General features: G+C 30.0%; 1 protein-coding gene across 1 annotated transcript; it reads left to right on the top strand.

Annotated features, from left to right (window-relative positions):
• The first annotated feature begins 259 nt into the window (after positions 1–259).
• On the top strand, positions 260–1,262 carry LOC149212974 (uncharacterized). Its single transcript, XM_089390692.1, has 2 exons — positions 260–655; positions 873–1,262. Exons 1-2 carry the CDS (start codon positions 271–273, stop codon positions 959–961), a joined length of 474 nt encoding a protein of 157 aa, XP_089246818.1. The 5' UTR covers positions 260–270; the 3' UTR covers positions 962–1,262.
• Positions 1,263–17,993: the final 16,731 nt, after the last annotated feature.

Raw genomic sequence — 17,993 nt, 5'->3', positions numbered from 1 at the left:
GACAATATTCCACTTGTTCATGATTGTGGAAAGGAGAAGGCACAGGAGTTCATGTCGAATCTGAAGGAAGGAGAAGAGCGCGGAATTTGGATTTGTATTCTCCATTATAACTGCAATCTCAGCCCTGGCAACTTCATAATTCCCAATATTCTAAACCTAGCCAGGTGGGCATTGCACGGCTTTGTTAGAAAATTATAAATAGCCTAGACTTAATCAATTAATGATTAATATATATCTGTATATATATCTAGGTTTTCGCTATAAATTTGAATGGAGCTTCATTCGTATCCATGCAGAAACCCTGCGCTGAATGCCATACCAGAACTAGCAATTGCCCTCGATCGTGTTGCAAGATACAGAAAAGCGGTAGATTCTTCTCACCCTCAGATAAAAATGGGTGAGAAAATATTAAATTGTGCATTAGCTGACATGCAGTCCAGTTTCCTTAGCATTGAGAGTTTTTGGCCTGCTATTCCTGGCTTAACAACTGTGTTGGACTGTATTGATGATGCAGTCAGTAGGTCCCCCATTGTTGTTGAATGTACTCTGCGCATCGATCAGATCGATGAGTCTTATGGAATCAGAAACATCTGCAAAGAAGATAACCCTAATTCTATCCCTAACCCCAGGCAACCAATCACCTCATACCTGAAAGGTATGCTGCTATTCTTTTCCTATTGCTTACATTTTACTCTTTAATTTTATGAAGATACACCTAGCAGTCATCGAATTAAAGGATCCAAACCATTGTAGTTTATGAAGGACAGGGACACTTGACATTAGTACTGCAAATGTCTCGTCATTGACTTATTTGTAGTGGCTCAGAATCACAGACAAGTATAATGCTTGCGTTTATATTATTTGTGTGGCAGGGTGTTCATCTTGTCACCCAAATGAAGTAAGCTCAATCACTTGCAATAATTCAGGATACCTTGAAAAGGAAAACCACACTGCTGATTAGAAGTCAAGTCTAAGTATAGCAGACATAGCAGTCTTCTAGTCAATTGAATGCAGCCATGCACCACAAGGTTCAAAGAATGATGCTTCTGAGGATTCATCAATGTTATGCTGTAAGAAAACTAATGTGGACCTTCCCAGTAGTGCTGGTGTAAAAGGTAAGAAGAGAAGGGCATCAAGTGAGGAGAAAGATGAGAATAGGCAAATCCACCGAGCACCCACCTAGCGTGTTGCCAACATTGCACTGAAGGATCTTGCAAAATATTTTGATGTGCCAATCACTGAAGCTTCAAGGAGTTTGAAGGTAGGGCTTACAGTCTAAGGAAATGTAGAGAATTTGGCATCCCTCGCTGGCCACACAGGAAAATCAAGTCGCTTGAGAGTCTCATACAGGATCTATAGGTAACTTCTACGGCTTTTATATTTGCTTTAGGAGCATCTCTGTATCCTTGCACTAACGTTATAATATCATGCACATTAAAATTTTGGTTCTTACTCAGTGAGGACACCATTCTATTATGTCATTTCATTTAACTACAAAATTATGAAAAATAGTAGATGTTTGTAACGCTATAAATTTTCAAAGTCATCAAAGCAAGGCAAGAAGTCTATTCATTGTTGCCCAAATGCTCTCAGAACATGTATATGGACAAAATATCAATCCATTAAGTGATTAATCGATATAACAGTAACATTGAAGTATCCAAACATTAATTATTCAATTTTGAATTCTTTTATATTTAGAGGCTCTGTGGTTTGTATATCAATTACTATTTGCATGTGTTTAAGAACCAAACCCTGCTTATGTACCGATAAGCTCCTTTGTCATAGTTCTTTGGCATCTATCATCCATCAATGTGAATCATAAGTCCTTTTAACTTATGTAACTAAATTAGCCAAGCTGGTATCCAACTCATCCTGTCTCTGGTTTTTCCATATCACGATCATCCAGTTCTCGGGATATTGATCCAACTGCATTGTTGAATTGTCATGTCAGCAAGTTCAGATACTCTGACCCCAAATTTCTTGCCAGCAGATCATTTATGACTAGTACTACAATTATCTGTTTACTCTTAAATTTTGCTGCCACAGGCTCACACTACTACATTCAAATTTTATGTTTGTCTTTAGAGATTGATTTGAATTTTGCACCTAATATGTTAATTTGTGCAATATATACCTTTTGTAAGGTGCATGTACACTGAAAAATGTAGCGACTGTGGAGCATTTGCCAATTTGTCATTTACCATTGTTTTATGCTTTTCATTCCTTGAAAGAGGATAAACTCCATAGGTTTGAGCTTTTGCAGTTTGTAACACGTCATTTATGGATATTCGTGAAGTTTATAACATGCCATTTTTTGGGAGGATGTTTTCTACTTTATATTAAGTATTATTAATTAAATTAAAAAAAATATCTACAAATTTAAATAATTGCATGGAGAGACTTTAGTCCAACATGAACGATTACATGAGACTTTAGCCCAAAGTGAATGAGATGTTCTAAGGTTATGTAATGTTATTTAAACTTGTTAATTTAGTCAAATTACATAAATATAAAACAAAATAAAATAAGAATTATAATAATTAATAATTAAACCATTTTAGATTCATCTTAACTCTAGATTTAGATAGCTTACGAAGGGATCAAATTTCTCAAGGTGCAAGCTTTTCCTTTAGATCCATCTTAACTCTAGATTTAGTCAGCATAGAGAGGGAATCTGTTTCTTGATGATAATGTTAGAGTTTGTTCTATTTTCATAGTTTGGGAAATCTTACAAAGACCCAGGATTTCACACAAGTGAGAGTGACAATTTACTTGATATGGTTTATAAACATGTATATGCATCTCCTAGATGGGGAGGAGCAAGTGGAGGGATATGGAGATGAGTATGAGATTGTTTTGTGTGAGAAATCCATCACAACTTGTTAGATTTCTCACTCTACAACATTTCTATGTGCTTGAGTTTGTGCTAAAAGGAAATCTGACACATGTTAGATTTTATTTTACATTGCAATGTTGTTAATCTAGTACACATTAGATTTATTTAGTCCTAAAATGTTGTTATGTTCTTGTGTTTGTGCTAGAAGGAAATATAGCATGTGTTAGATTTCTTTCAAATTTAAATATGCTCGTGTTTGTGTTGGAAGAAAATTTAACACAAGCTAGATTTCTTATATTCTACAATGTTGTTGTTGGCAACATGCATGTATTTGTGGTAGACATAAATCTAGCACTTGCCAGATTTCTCACTCTACAATGTTTCTATGTTCTCGAGTTTGCGCTAAAAGGAAATCTAACACATGTTAGATTTTATTTTACATTACAATGTTGTTAATCTAGCACACATTAGACCTATTTAGTCCTACAATGTTGTTATGTTCTTGTGTTTGTGCTCGAAGAAAATATAGCATGCGTTAGATTTATTTCAAATTTAAATTTCCTTGTGTTTGTGTTGGAAGAAAATTTAACACAAGCTAGATTTCTTATACTCTACAATTTTGTTGTTGGAAACATGCTTGTATTTGTGGTAGACATAAATCTAGCACTTGCTAGATTTCTCACTCTACAATGTTTCTATGTGCTCGAGTTTGCACTAAAAGGAAATCTAACACATGCTAGATTTTCTTTTACATTGCAATCTTGTTAATATAACACACATTAGACTTATTTAGTCCTAAAATGTTGTTATGTTCTTGTGTTTGTGCTAGAAGGAAATATAACATGTGTTAAATTTCTTTCAAATTTAAATTTGCTTGTGTTTGTGTTTGAAGAAAATTTAACACAAGCCAGATTTCTTATACTCTACAATGTTTTTGTTGGAACGTGCTTGTATTTGTGGTAGACAAAAACCTAGCACTTGCTAGATTTCTCAATCCACAATGTTTCTATGTGCTTGACTTTGCGTTAAAAGGATATCTAACACATGTTAGATTTTCTTTTACATTGCAATGTTATTAAACTAGAACACATTAGACTTATTTAGCCTTTAAATGTTGTTATGTTCTTGTGTTTGTGCTAGAAGGAAATATAGCATGTGTTAAATTTCTTTCAAATTTAAATATGCTTGTTTTTGTGTCGGAAGAAAATTTAACACAAGTTAGATTTCTTATACTCTACAATGTTGTTGTTGGCAATGTGTTGTATTTGTGGTAGACATAAACCTAGCACTTGCTATAATTTTCAATCTACAATGTTTCTATGTGCTTGACTTTGCACTAAAAGGGAATCTAACACATGTTAGATTTTTTTTTACATTACAGTGTTGTTAATCTAGCACACATTAGACTTATTTAGTCCTACAATCTAGTTATGTTGTGTTTGTGCTAGAACGAAATATAGCATGTGTTAGATTTCTTTCAAATTAAAATGTGCTTGTGTTTGTGTTGGAAGAAATTTTAACACAATCTAGAATTCTCATACTGTACAATGTTGTTGTTGGCAACGTGCTTATATTGGTGGTAGACATAAATCTAGCAGTTGCTAGATTTCTCACTCTTGAATGTTTCTATGTGTTTGAGTTTGTGCTAAAAGGAAATCTAAAACATGTTAGACTTTATTTTGCATTGCAATGTTGTTAATCTAGCACACATTAGACTTATTTAGTCCTAAAATGTTGTTATGTTGTCGTGTTTGTGCTAGAAGGAAATATAACATGTGTTACATTTCTTTCAAATTTAATTTTGCTTGTGTTTGTGTTGGAAGAAAATTTAACACAAGCCAGATTTCTTATACTCTACAATGTTGTGGTTGGCAACGTGCCTGTATTTGTGGTAGACATAAATCTAACACTTGCTAGATTTCTCACTCTACAATGTTTCTATGTGCTTCAGTTTGTGTTAAAAGTAAATCTAGCACATGTTATATTTTCTTTCACATTGCAATGTTGTTAATTTAGCACACATTAGACTTATTTAGTCCTAAAATGTTGTTATGTTCTTATGTTTGTGTTAGAAGGAAATATAGCACGTGTTAGATTTCTTTCAAATTTAAATGTACCTGTTCTTTTGTTGGAAGAAAATTTAACACAAACTAGATTTCTTATACTCTACAATGTTGTTGTTGGCAATGTGCTTGTATTTGTGGTAGATATAAATCTAGCACTGCCTAGATTTCTCACTCTACAATGTTTCTATGTGCTTGAGTTTGCGCTAAAAGGAAATCTAACACATGTTAGATTTTATTTTAAATTTCAATGTTGTTAATCTAGCACACATTAAACTTATGTAGTCCTATAATGTTATTATGTTCTTGTGTTTGTGCTCAAAGGAAATATAACATGTGTTAAATTTCTTTCAAATTAAAATGTGTTTGTGTTTGTGTTGGAAGAAAATTTAACACAATCTAGAATTCTGATACTCTACAACGTTGTTGTTGGCAACATGCTTGTATTTTTGGTAGACATAAATCTAGCACTTGATAGACTTCTCACTCTACAATGTTTTTGTGTGCTCAAGTTTGTGCTAAAAGGAAATTTAACACGTGTTAGATTTTATTTTACATTGCAATGTTGTTAATGCTAACATGTTTCTGTTTAGGCTAAAAGGAAATCTAGCTTGTGCTATATTTATTTTGTTTTGCAATGTTTTTCTTAGAAATATTAATGTGTTCGTACTAAAAACAATTCTAGCACGTGCTAGATTTCTTTCACCTTACAATGTTTTTTTTTGACAATATCCATGTGTTTGTAATAGAAATAAGTCTAGGATGCTAATATTTCTTTTGCTGTGCAAGATTCTTGTTGGCAATATGATTTTGTTCGTGTTAGAAGTAATTATATCACATTCTATATTTGTTTCACCTTGCAAAGTTGCTATGTGTTTGTCTTTGTGCTACACGAAGATCTAGAAGAAAATCTAATGATTGCCATAATTAATGTTCTTTCATTGTGTTTTGCTTTTATTTTTTCTAAAGAAAACTAAGAATATATATGACTATAAGAGATACATTTTGTGTATATATGATGTTGTTGTAGTCTCTACAATTGTTTTTATTTATTTCCAATGTAATGTCTTTTGGAAATGTTCTTATGCTCGTGTTAGAAGGAAACCTAGTCCTATATTCATGATTAAAACAACATAATAAATTATTTGGGGGTGCATTTTTTCTAACCTTGATTAGCTATTATTGTGAGTTCTACACTTGTTATTGTTCTTGTTCATTTTGTTACACATATAATGATTCGAGTAGTTATGGTATTTATTATTTCATATTTTCTTCAATAATTTGAAATTGTGATAACAATTTTTTACTTTATTTTCAGATACCATGGACTATGAAGCTAGTGGGAATTCAAAGGAAGCATCCAAGGAAAAAGGAAGTTCAAGAAACACGGCACCAAATTCTTTAAATTGTATGACAATTTTAGTTTATACTTTGTTACAATCGTTAAACATTGTGTTAATAACTGGTTGTTGATTAATAAAACCTATGGAAATAGCCTTAGGAGTGGGGTTTTAATGAGGACAACCTGTACTAACATGGGTATTTTTTTTTCCAAGAATTTTTTACTATGTGATAACTTTTGGTGTCATATACTAAACTTGCATAACATAAGTACTCATTTATTATTTTGCGTGTAAATGGAAATTGTGTATTATGAGGTTGTTTAATACTATTTCTTATTTCATCTCTTCCATAATATTTTTCTTTCTAGAAACTGTGGAAACTGTTGGGTGTCAAATTCAATGTAAAGTAGTGAAGAGAGAAAGAAAAACAAGTGATATACAAATGATGCCCCCTTTAACTGGTATGTTGGTTTTATATTTTATGTACTCTTTTAGAAATGGTTGGATTAGGTGGTTTCTTTTCTTACAATTTTACCCAGGTGATAGCTTTTGCTGTCATATAGTAAACTTGCATAGCATATGTAATCATTTATTATTGTGCATGTAAATGGAAATCATGCATTATAAGGTTGTTTAATAATATTTGGTATTTCATGTATTCCATAATTTTTTTCTAGAAACTGCAGAATCTGGTGTGCTTGAAATTCGAAGTAAAGTAGTGAAGAAGAAATAAAAAAATGTGATATACAAACATTTCCTCCTTCAACTGGTATGGTGGTTTTATATTTTATGTACAATTTCTTAGAAATGGTTAGATTAGGTGGTTTTTCAGTATTTATAAGAACATTATGTGACAATATTTGAAATTATATTTTCATTTTGATTCATGCAAATATTTTTTTGTTGTTATTTGCAGAATTGGTTTGACCAAAAGCAAATGAAATGTTACAACCATCACTTAAGAAAAAGAAAAGTTATTCAACTCAAAAGGCGGTATTAATAACACCTTCTACTTCTACTTTTAAAATGATTAAAAAATACAATACATATAATAAATATGAGTTTGTGCAAGATTGGTACATCCAAATAGAAGCTCGGATGAATATGTTTCCTGATATGTATCTATTTGGATCAATAGATGGAAATGAACCAGAGATATTAGGAACAATAATTAATTGCTATGCTTACAATGAAAATGGCAGGTACTTTCAAGTGGAAATGATTAAAGAAAATGAGGTAAAATTAATTTCATGTTAAGTGGAGTATGCAAATTTTAGACCAGATTTGATATAAGCTTCAAGTACTGATTCAACAAATATGATAAAGAATTCAATGTTAAAGTTGGATAACTTTGAGAGCTTCTCTAAATCTAGACTAAATAGTTGTGCAGATCTTTTAAAACACATCGCCATCGTTCTGAGATATCGCTATGTAAGAAGTAAAAAAACATCATCTGTACTTCTTCATTTACAACAAAAAGGTAAATATCTTGATAAAATACTAGATGATGAAATTGATTCTCAATTACTTGCTTTGAGAAGAGTATATTTATTTAATTTCGAGAACATAACAGAAAGTGATTTCAAGTTCACTATAGAATTTCAAAAAACTAGGAAAGTTGAATTTGAGACAACTAACCTTGATTATCAAGGTGATTAGATTCATGAAGCTTTCAAGAATTGTTATATATTTTCAAACTCTAATAGAAAAGTGGTTGTTGAAAGATGTAAAGAAGCCCCCAAAGTGTTCAAATTAAGATCACAAGATGATTTAAATGTTCAAGTATTAGTGAAATCATTCCTAGAAAAATTTCAAACCTCATTACACGATGCTCTTCTGATTCCATTTGACATCAATGAGCTTGATCCATTGGTCAAATCTATCAAAATTATAAATCAGACATATCTAAATTATAAGAATATCAATTTTTGGATAGTTGATGGTCAACATACCATTCAGGAAGCGAAAGAAATTTTAACAAATCCTAATTATAATGTATTGAGAGAAGTGAAAAAAATATAAAAAAAATGTAACGATCAATTCTGCATCCATCACTTGAACCCACTTAGGTGATTGGCATTTGTTGTCAATTAAATTATGCAAATAAGATATTCTTCAAAACTCCATTTATTAATTGTGTGCACTCGACAAGACATTTCTTAATTTCCAATGACAAATTAAAGAAAAGGACGATTGGATGTTCTAAGAAGACAAGGTATGTAATTTTAATTATTTTTACATTTAACTTTTTATTATTGTATCTATTTTTATTGTAGATAAATGACTAAAGCTGATAATATAAGTCATATTTTCTGATATTTATAATTATTTCTCATTAGATTATAACGCATTATTTAGTTTCATTTTTACATTCAATTCTTATTAGTTTATATCTATTATTTTATCAGGTTGATGAGGAAATGTTGTGCTCATTCTTCGACTGTCCAATTAAAAAAATTTCTGATAAAAAAATTCTCTTATATCTTGATGAACCTATTTGGGATGAATGGGACACTGTTTTTAACTGTTACCAACTAGGCACATTAAAGTGTTCTCCAAGCCAATCTGATTTTGAGAAATACAAGAGAAATAGTCTACACAGTTTTATACGAGCTACTTTTCAGCCCCTTCAGGGATTAACCATGGAAGAAATTGCTTCAGTAGCATATAAGCTATTGGATGGAACCATTTGGTTTTCTATTCCAATTAATTGTCCATCAAATGCCATAAAATTAAAAGATTATTGTTCTAAATTGAAAACCGACAGAACAATATTGGATGCAATGGTTACATATTCTCAAAGTCATGATCAAAACTTGAATGAGATGACTTTTACCACATTCAACATTCTGGAGAATTATGAAATTATTGATATCATATTTACCAATTTTTGCAACACAGTGGAGGGGTCTGCTTATGTCAAAGGAACACGTAATACAAAGATAGAGTCCCTTTCTTAGCAAGTATGTGGAGTCCTTGACAGAATGATAAATGGATCAACAAGTTGATAACAATTTTGAATTTGGTTGTCATTTTAGCGGCCCTGATCTTTTGTCAACACTTTTGCACTCTTTTCCATGTTAGTTGCAACCAGTTTTACATATTGACCTTGTTGTTTTGGATACACTGGCTTTGGAAAAAAGAACAATTCCACAAGGGATATTACATTGATTTTTTTCGATTTCTTATCAAGAAAAATGAGTAGAATGACCTTACTACAGTTCTGTTAGTAGAACTTTGGTTTTGTAATGATGTATGCCAATCTTTGGAAATTTCCATAAAGAACTCCAAGTTCAACTATAAAATGACTAGTGGCATTTATGAATATAAGTCCCAAAACAATTATAGTTATGATATAGTTCTTATTATACATTTCTATACTTCAGAGTTAAAAATTTTGGAGGCTATAAAATACTCCCACACATTTGAAGACACATTTGATGAAAACGAGAGAGATTGTGATTTATGGATGGATTTAGTGGAAAAACACCAACAATGTAGTGATGCAAAAGTGGTTATTTCTCTTTATGCGGGGAAAATTTTAATCAAGGCTTGTTGTACATATGGAAGAATAATTTCATGTGTTGTGCAAACAAAGTCACAAAGGACTATCATGTTAAATAATTACAAATATTTTCAACTATCAAATCCGATATCCATTAACTTCTTGGAAAATTCAGGTACTACAATTCATTTATTTTTTTCTTATAATACTTTGGATACTGTTTTTTTCATATTTCTTAATTGTGAAAGTGTTTACTAAAATGATTAATGATGGAGATTCTAAAAGAGAGAATGATGAAATTGGGAAGAAAAAAATTACTCAACATAGTGCTTATGTTGTTGAAAAAAGTATGGAGATGGAAACAGGAGGAGAAGGAGGAGAGGAAGAAGTTATCGTACCAGGTACATAATTTGTTTGATTTTTTTCTCTTCATAAATTTTCAATTTATTTACTTTCCATATTCATAACATTTTTGGATGACTATTATAGGGAAGTATGAGATGAATGAAGTTAATCAAGGCAATGACCATGGAATGATGGAGATAGAAATGGGTATTAATCATTGTAACTCTATATTTTTTTTATTTTATTATTATTCTAAATTATTGTGATTCATATCATTTCATATGTTGATTATAGTTGGAAATAAAGAGAATGCATATAATGACCAGGGCACTGTCCCACAAAACTAAAATCAAGACCAAAATATTATTATGGACGATTATAGATGATTCTTTTTTGTATAGTTGTTTAATGAATTTTGTTCATTGTCACAATTTATAACATTTTTTTATGTTTATTATAGTGACAAGAAAGGAGAACCAAGACATTGATCAAATGGAATTTAAACAAAACTTTAATCAGAACAAAATATAACTGGTACTTATATGTCCACTTGTTTTCCTTGTTATTTAATGATTCTATTCATTTCACAATTCAAAATAGTTTATATGTTTAATTTGGAAACAAATAAAGGTAACCAAGATGATGATGAAGTGCAATGTTACAAATATGATGATAATGTCATATCCGATACTTATAACTTGTCTACTTGTTTATCTTATTATTCTTCAAACTCAAATGCTTGTAACTACCATACTGTTGTATATTTTTATTATAGGAACAAATAAAAAGGATAAAATTAACAATCAAAATAATGTTAAAGGTGTGTGTGTGTGTGTTTCTATTTAAAGGTTGCATTACTAATGTTTTTCTTGGTATTGGTATTTGATTGAAGGTTTAATAAGAGGTACAATTGGTATTTGATTGAAGGTTTAATATGTTTACTTCAGGTCCTATCAAGATGATAAAATAAATTATTGTTTCATCTATAAATAGTGCAGAAACCACTTAAGGTAAGTGTATCGTTTCAACAATTTTTTTAGTAATTTTTGTAATGAATAAAATGGTTTGACTATATTATTTTCCATTGTGTTGCAGCTAACATAACTGAAAAGAAACTGGTTATTTTTGAACTAAAGGACATCTTTTATCATAACATCGATGATGAAGCAACAAACAAAGGGCATATTGAGAAAATGGGAGCTGATGTTGATTACACAATAGAGAAAATTATTTTGGATTCATCCACATGCAAAATTATTTTTTGAAATGTGTTTAAAAAATGAATCTCTTTACATTTCAATTTGAACGACAACTTTGAAACAAAGCACAACAAGATTTCTAAAAAAGTTGGTTTTAGAAGCATTACAATATAAACTTGTGTTTAAGTGGACTGCTTCAGACTGTAAGCCACAAAAGGGACATATGGTCATTGACAATCCAACGAAAGTTATACACACTAACTCATTGAAAAGAGTGTGGGGAATGCATACCCAATATGATGCAACCAATACTATTATAGTTGTTTGTTTAATTGAGAGAGTTAAAGAGAATCCAAAAGAAAATGTGATTCTTGCCCCTCCATTCATTGGAGAAAATCAAGGGGATAATTGGTTGATCAATGAGCTATGGAGAATATTAGATAAACTCAACAAGGCTACGGATGTGCGAGCTATTTTGAAGGATGTTCAATTACATTTAGAAGTACCTTAAGATTATAGATGTCTATATCATGCTATTATATGTATGACATCATGAATTATTACGTTTATTTCACAACACTAATAAACGAATTGTTGATTTGGTTTGTCATTACTAAAAATAAAATATTTTTATTTTCTTTATTTTTGGTGAGATGAATGGTCATTTAATGTTTTCATATCAAAATTTCCCATGCTATATATATATTTTACAACGGACTACATTGTATGTAAAATTAATAGATAATTGGTCTATTTGTTTTAATTAGATCATTACAATTACTTTCTTTAAATGTGGTTCAAGTTATCATTATACCTCTTAGAAATTAGTAATGTGAAGGATGACCCATTGCATTCTTATAACCCTTTTTATTCCATATAAGTTGAAAAACTATATTAAGTTGTATGTAGCACCAACAATAAACATACAATTTGTACTAAAAGAAGCACAAAAAAAACTAAGGTAGAAACTCTATAAATTAACATATAATTAATTAGGTATGAAATTTAAAAATTGTATTATATTTCATGTGAAAATTAATATATAATTAATTTGTTTACTTGCACTAGACCATTGTAATTATATTTTCAATTGCAATTAAATAAATCAGTATAACTCTTAAAATCAATGATTTAAATGGTGGGTGAATGCATTCTTATAAGACTTTTATTCCATACAAATTAAATAAAGGTATTAGGATGTATGTATAAAGTAAACATATTATTTGTTTGTTCATTTTAATGGGGCAATTTTATTTGTATTTTGTGCTACTTTGAACTCATTGTAAAATTATGTTTGCATAGAAATGGAAATAGTTCATAATAAATATTAACATCATTTTTAAAATGATAGGTTTTTATGTACTTAAGCAATGAATTGTTGAAGTGGAGATATGTTAATATTATACATGTGGTTGCAGTGCAGATGCAGATGGAAATTACTACAAGTCAAAAGATGTTGTTGATATTTGAAATGAAGGAGTATTCTTCCAATCATACACCAAAGATGAACAAAATTTTCATATTCAAAGAGAACTAGATTGGTAGTTTGGTGACAGGTCCTATTTTTTAAGGCCTTTTCAATCATAAGTATTAAAATATTGCTTAAGAAATTATGATGTCGCAATATGGAAATTAAATGTCACCCACAAGTACATCCGAAAAGTACTTGAAAAATCAAATATTGATATAGAGGACTTTAAATTTGCGTGGGATAGGTCCATTGTCATTTGCAGACAAAATTGGAAGTAGGGAGAACAAGACAATTTTATGAAAAAAAATTGATTGATGTGTGGTCCCAATATGGAGATAATTATGAAGAAACAAATGTATTGCTAATAGATACAGAAAATCATACTTCTCAATTCATCAGATATCGATCAAATTGCATCTTGATAAAATCATATACAGGAAAAGAGCAAGATACGTGGCTTATGCATGTTTTATTCCCCTTTCTTAAGACACTTCATTGTATCAAACGAAAACATGAGTACATTCGAATGTTCAATAGAACATGTACTTCATTGTAGTTCATGGAGATAATTTCTTTTATAAATTTGTTCAAAAGTACATTCCAATTTTTCAATACATTTTGGACATATTTTTTGTTGAATCAATTTGTATGATTTTATATTTTTTGAAATATATGGGAATTGCCAATTATATTAATATGTATATTTCTTATTATTTATAAATGTTTTTGCAATGACTTTGTTGTATCGATTTTTTTTCTAAGATGTGTGTGTGCGTGCGCGTGTGTTCTTAAATGAATTGTTTGCCATTCAAATTATCTTACATGAACCATCGAGGCATTTTATTTTTAATGACTTATGTTTACTTGTATGTATCAATAATCATATGTAAATGTGAAATATGAGTTTTCAAATAGAACTCGCAAACAAAGGTGCTATTCTTACTAAAGAAATTACAATAATTTACTTGGTAAATTTTATGTGCATTGTTCACTATTCACAATGCATTATTCACTATTAGGGCTAATGATAAATGTGTCACAGGTAAATGATTTGATCTTTTTGAAGCATAAGATATGTGATTTATCAATCGATAGTTTTCACAAATTTATATGCTTAAATCAATTAATGGTTGTAACTGCAATCATATCATATTGAAAATCAACAAGGCACAAAGTCAGTTATTCATTGTTTACATATAAAATGCACTAATATGAATGCAAAAATGTGATCTGTAATTTTTTAGATAAAAATATATTGTAAATAATTTTGCATTTCTTAAAAAAACATATATATGATAATAATGATTGATAAGTGGATTATCAAGGTTTGATTACATACTATTAGGATGAATTATGTCATTGAACTTTTTGAACCGTAAGGCATCTAGTTTCATTATTTAAAGTCATTTTTTGTAAATTTATATTTTAAATAAACTGAAATCATATCAATTGAGCTATAATTATATTATTGACTTGTACTTAGTTATGTCCATTAATATGAGTGTATAGATGTGATTTATAATAGCCATATACTATGATTCATTTTTTTGAAAAATAAGTCTTTTAATTTCTTGATAATAAGTATTAAGTGGACTATTTAGGCTAACGGGTGATCGTTCATAAGTGAATACTACTCGTTAAATTTTATAGCATTCAATTTTTAACCCATATTTTTTTTTCATATATTCTTGAATCAATTATTTGTATATGCAATCATCTTATCTCATTTAATTTAATAAGGAATCCATTTATTGACTTTTATTTGTCTATCACATACTCTATTAAGACTATATTAATCTCATATTGTATTGTTTTGAAACAAAACTCCATGGAAAACAAAATTCTCTTCTTAATAAAACACAAAATAATTAATTAACAATTTGTTAAGTGGACCATCTAGACTCATTAAACAGATGGGTAAAAAATGGTTGTATTTAAAACTTTTTGCACCATAAGACATTGGTTTTCCAATGCATATTAGCATTTTGTCATTTTCAATTCCTAAATAGTTTATTTTTGGTTTAAATACTTTCATAGAATCCAATATGACTTGAAAAATTCTATTTGTCTATATGCATTGATAGAATTGCATAAGTGCGATGCAATTTTTAAATGTAACTCTTAATGTAAGAATATATATATATATATTACAAAACATATTATAATTAATTGATAATGATTTTTAAGTAGTCTATATAAATCCATTTATTGACTTTTATTTTCATATCATGAGATTTAAACTAAGTGTGTAAATGTGGCACTTTTTTTTAAAATAAAACTCCATGTATATGAAATGTTTTTCCTAACAACACACGGAATAATTAATTGGTAATGAATGTTAAGTAGATTGTTAAAGTTATTTCAAGGTACGGGTCATAAATAAATGTATTTAAACTTTATGCAACATATGGTATTTGATTTTCCCACCTTTGTTAACATTTGGTAAATTTCGATTCTTAAATAAATTATTTGTAATTGAAATAATCTCATAGAAACCAACAAACAAGTATGTATTAAATTATATTTAGAATGTATGTATGTATAAATGGAATTTATTTTTGAAATCAAGATCTCAATGTAAGTAAAAAGTATATTTTTTAGAAAATTAATAATTTAAAATCAATTATTTATGAGTTCTAACTGGCTTATTCTATTTTGAATTGACAACTTTTTCTAACTATGCATTATTAAATCAATTATTCCTATATGTAATCATGTCATATAAGTCAATAAGTCAAGAAAGCATTAATTTATTTTTATTTAACTATCATGTGGTTTAATATGAATGTATAAATGTGAAATTGCTATTTCTAGAATAAAAAACCATGTAAAGAAAATGATTTTTCTAATAAAACATGGATTAATAAATTCACCATGAGCATTAAGTAGACTATTTAAGCTCATTCAAGAGATGAGACATAAATGGATGCCTTTAAACTTTTTACAGCATATGACATGCTTTTCCCATCAATATTAACATTTTCTAAATTTCAATTCTTAAATAAACTATTTGTACCTAAAATAATCTCATAGAATCCAACAAGACTCAAAAGTTATTTATTGAATTTCATTTAGTTATATGTATTCATATAAGTTTAAAAATGTAATTTATTTTTGAAATAAAGCTATTAATGCAAGTAAATATATATCTTATACAAAACTATTTAGGATTAATTGATAATCAGCTTTAAGTGGTTTATTCAGGCTACACGAAAAATCAAGTGTCATAGATGAATGCCTTTTAATATATATTTAATCTTCAAAATCAATATCTTAATGATAACTTATTTCTATTTACATTAGGTATTCAATAATTAAAGGACACGGGGACTTATATAAATTTCAACTAAAACACAGGAGTAATGTTTCACATTTATTTCTTCCCCATTAAAAATGTTTATCATTTTCTCTTCTTAGTGAAAGTAATGGTCAATCATGGTTTTCCATACAAATGGTTGACACTAAATTTACATCGAGACTATTATTGGTTTAACAATGTTGACAAGGAGAGATCAATATCCACACTACCATCAACTGTGTTAATATTTGAAAACCCTTGCCTCCACTACTTACAAGAAGTCACCACTAAAGTTTCTTGTTTAGTTCAATTTGTGACATTGTCCATCATAATGGAATGACTTGAATACCCATTTAAGAAATCTCATTTGATGTACTTGGATTTTAGTGGAGATAGATCAATGGTGCCTAAACTTCTTGAAATACCTAGATCAACAATGTATAACTTTTATAGTGGATGCCTGCATGCTATGAAGATGAATGATGACCCCCTCATTAGTGCTTCATAAAGGCACAAAGGGACCGTAGGAAATTGAGCACATGAACATTTTACTAAGGTTTTAGTAGACTAGTTTCAATGCAATGCAAGGGACACCTATCCTTTTCATTTACAATAAGATCCTCACATTACCATCATTCAATCAACAGATACCCCGTAGGTTTGGGGAAAGGGGGTTAGAGTTGCCAGACATAAAATTTAAACATTGAGGAATCTAGCATGTTATCCATAACTATAATATGTTTATTGGATGTTTGACATACTAATATGATTTAGCTTAAATCAATTTCTTCTAAGAATTTGATTTCACACTCCTATTGTGTATTTATACTATTGTACATAACAACCCCATGTTTGACCTATTCATGATCTCTAATTGGTTTGAAATTACTTGAAAATTATTTTAATGGTGAATCAAGTTAATATGGCGATTTAGAAAAGAATGAATGTTGTTGAAGGCCTTGTAATAAAATACTTCCAAATTTAATGAAATATGTGTTCTAAACTTCATAACTAGCCTAATATCTTTCAAAACAAAGCTAAAACTTAAAGAGAGAGCCCTCTCTAGATACAGATTGGCTAGATTTCGTATCTAAAAGATTGGTTTGTGGTTACCTCGGGCCCCTTTCCCCTTCTTACAACTTCTGGGAAAATATGAGTGATAACAGGATCGGAGGGTATCCAAGTCTCACTCACACTAGTTGATTTTTAACTCTGCCATGCCTGCAAAACACCACATGTCTTGTCAGTTGAGAGAAGAAATCACTGGTATATGCTAATCAACCTACAACCCCCACCAAGCGAGAAAACCACCCCTCTTTTCAGCCCCAAATCGCAGTTTTATGCCCAGAAAGTGTGAGCTCACAGGTTTTCACCTATTTCCTATGATCTAAACTGCACTTCTAGGCACAAAAAGTGTGATTAGACTATGAAGAGGAGCAAGGATCTCCTAGGGAGCTACCAAGAGCCAAAAATCACGAAATAAATAACTGAAATTGAAGAGATGAGTAAGGCCACCTACCTAAAAGCCGCAGATCCTAATTCTAATGGTCGGTTTTTCCTGTTATGATCTCCACAAGATTTAGGGCATTTTCCTCCTCTCCAAATTTACCACAACTCACTTAAAAAGTGAATTCCAATTGGAGGGAAAATTTCCTTTGATAGAAAAATCCACAATTTTTCTGTCGCTCGCTTTGACCAAACGGTAGCTCAGCTTGATGAACCATCAACATTATTGGAATCTCTCATCGAGTACTATAATGAGTCTTTCTCAATTTTGGATGATTTGAAACTTCACTAGGAAGCCGTTTTTCCATGAAGGGTCACTTTTTTGCCTCTCAAAATCAGATTTCTTCATATGCGACACTTGTAATTTGGGGACCACCTTCCCATGGAACTTGTCATCTCACATATCAATTTTCATCATGTGTAA

Source organism: Pinus tabuliformis, chromosome 1_1 (assembly GCF_031772625.1).
Source record: "Pinus tabuliformis cultivar Carrire ecotype Pingquan chromosome 1_1, CPIR1, whole genome shotgun sequence".
Classification (NCBI taxonomy): Eukaryota; Viridiplantae; Streptophyta; class Pinopsida; order Pinales; family Pinaceae; genus Pinus; species Pinus tabuliformis.
The sequence above is the reverse complement of the archived record's forward strand: the minus strand, read 5'-3'. Positions and strand labels throughout refer to the sequence as shown.

Excerpts from the sequence above, each read along its gene's own strand:
- LOC149212974 (XM_089390692.1), top strand. The coding sequence starts at position 271 with ATGGAGCTTCATTCGTATCCATGCAGAAACCCTGCGCTGAATGCCATA. Across the intron at positions 656-872 it reads AATCACCTCATACCTGAAAG|GGTGTTCATCTTGTCACCCA; the intron begins GTATGCTGCTAT and ends TTTGTGTGGCAG.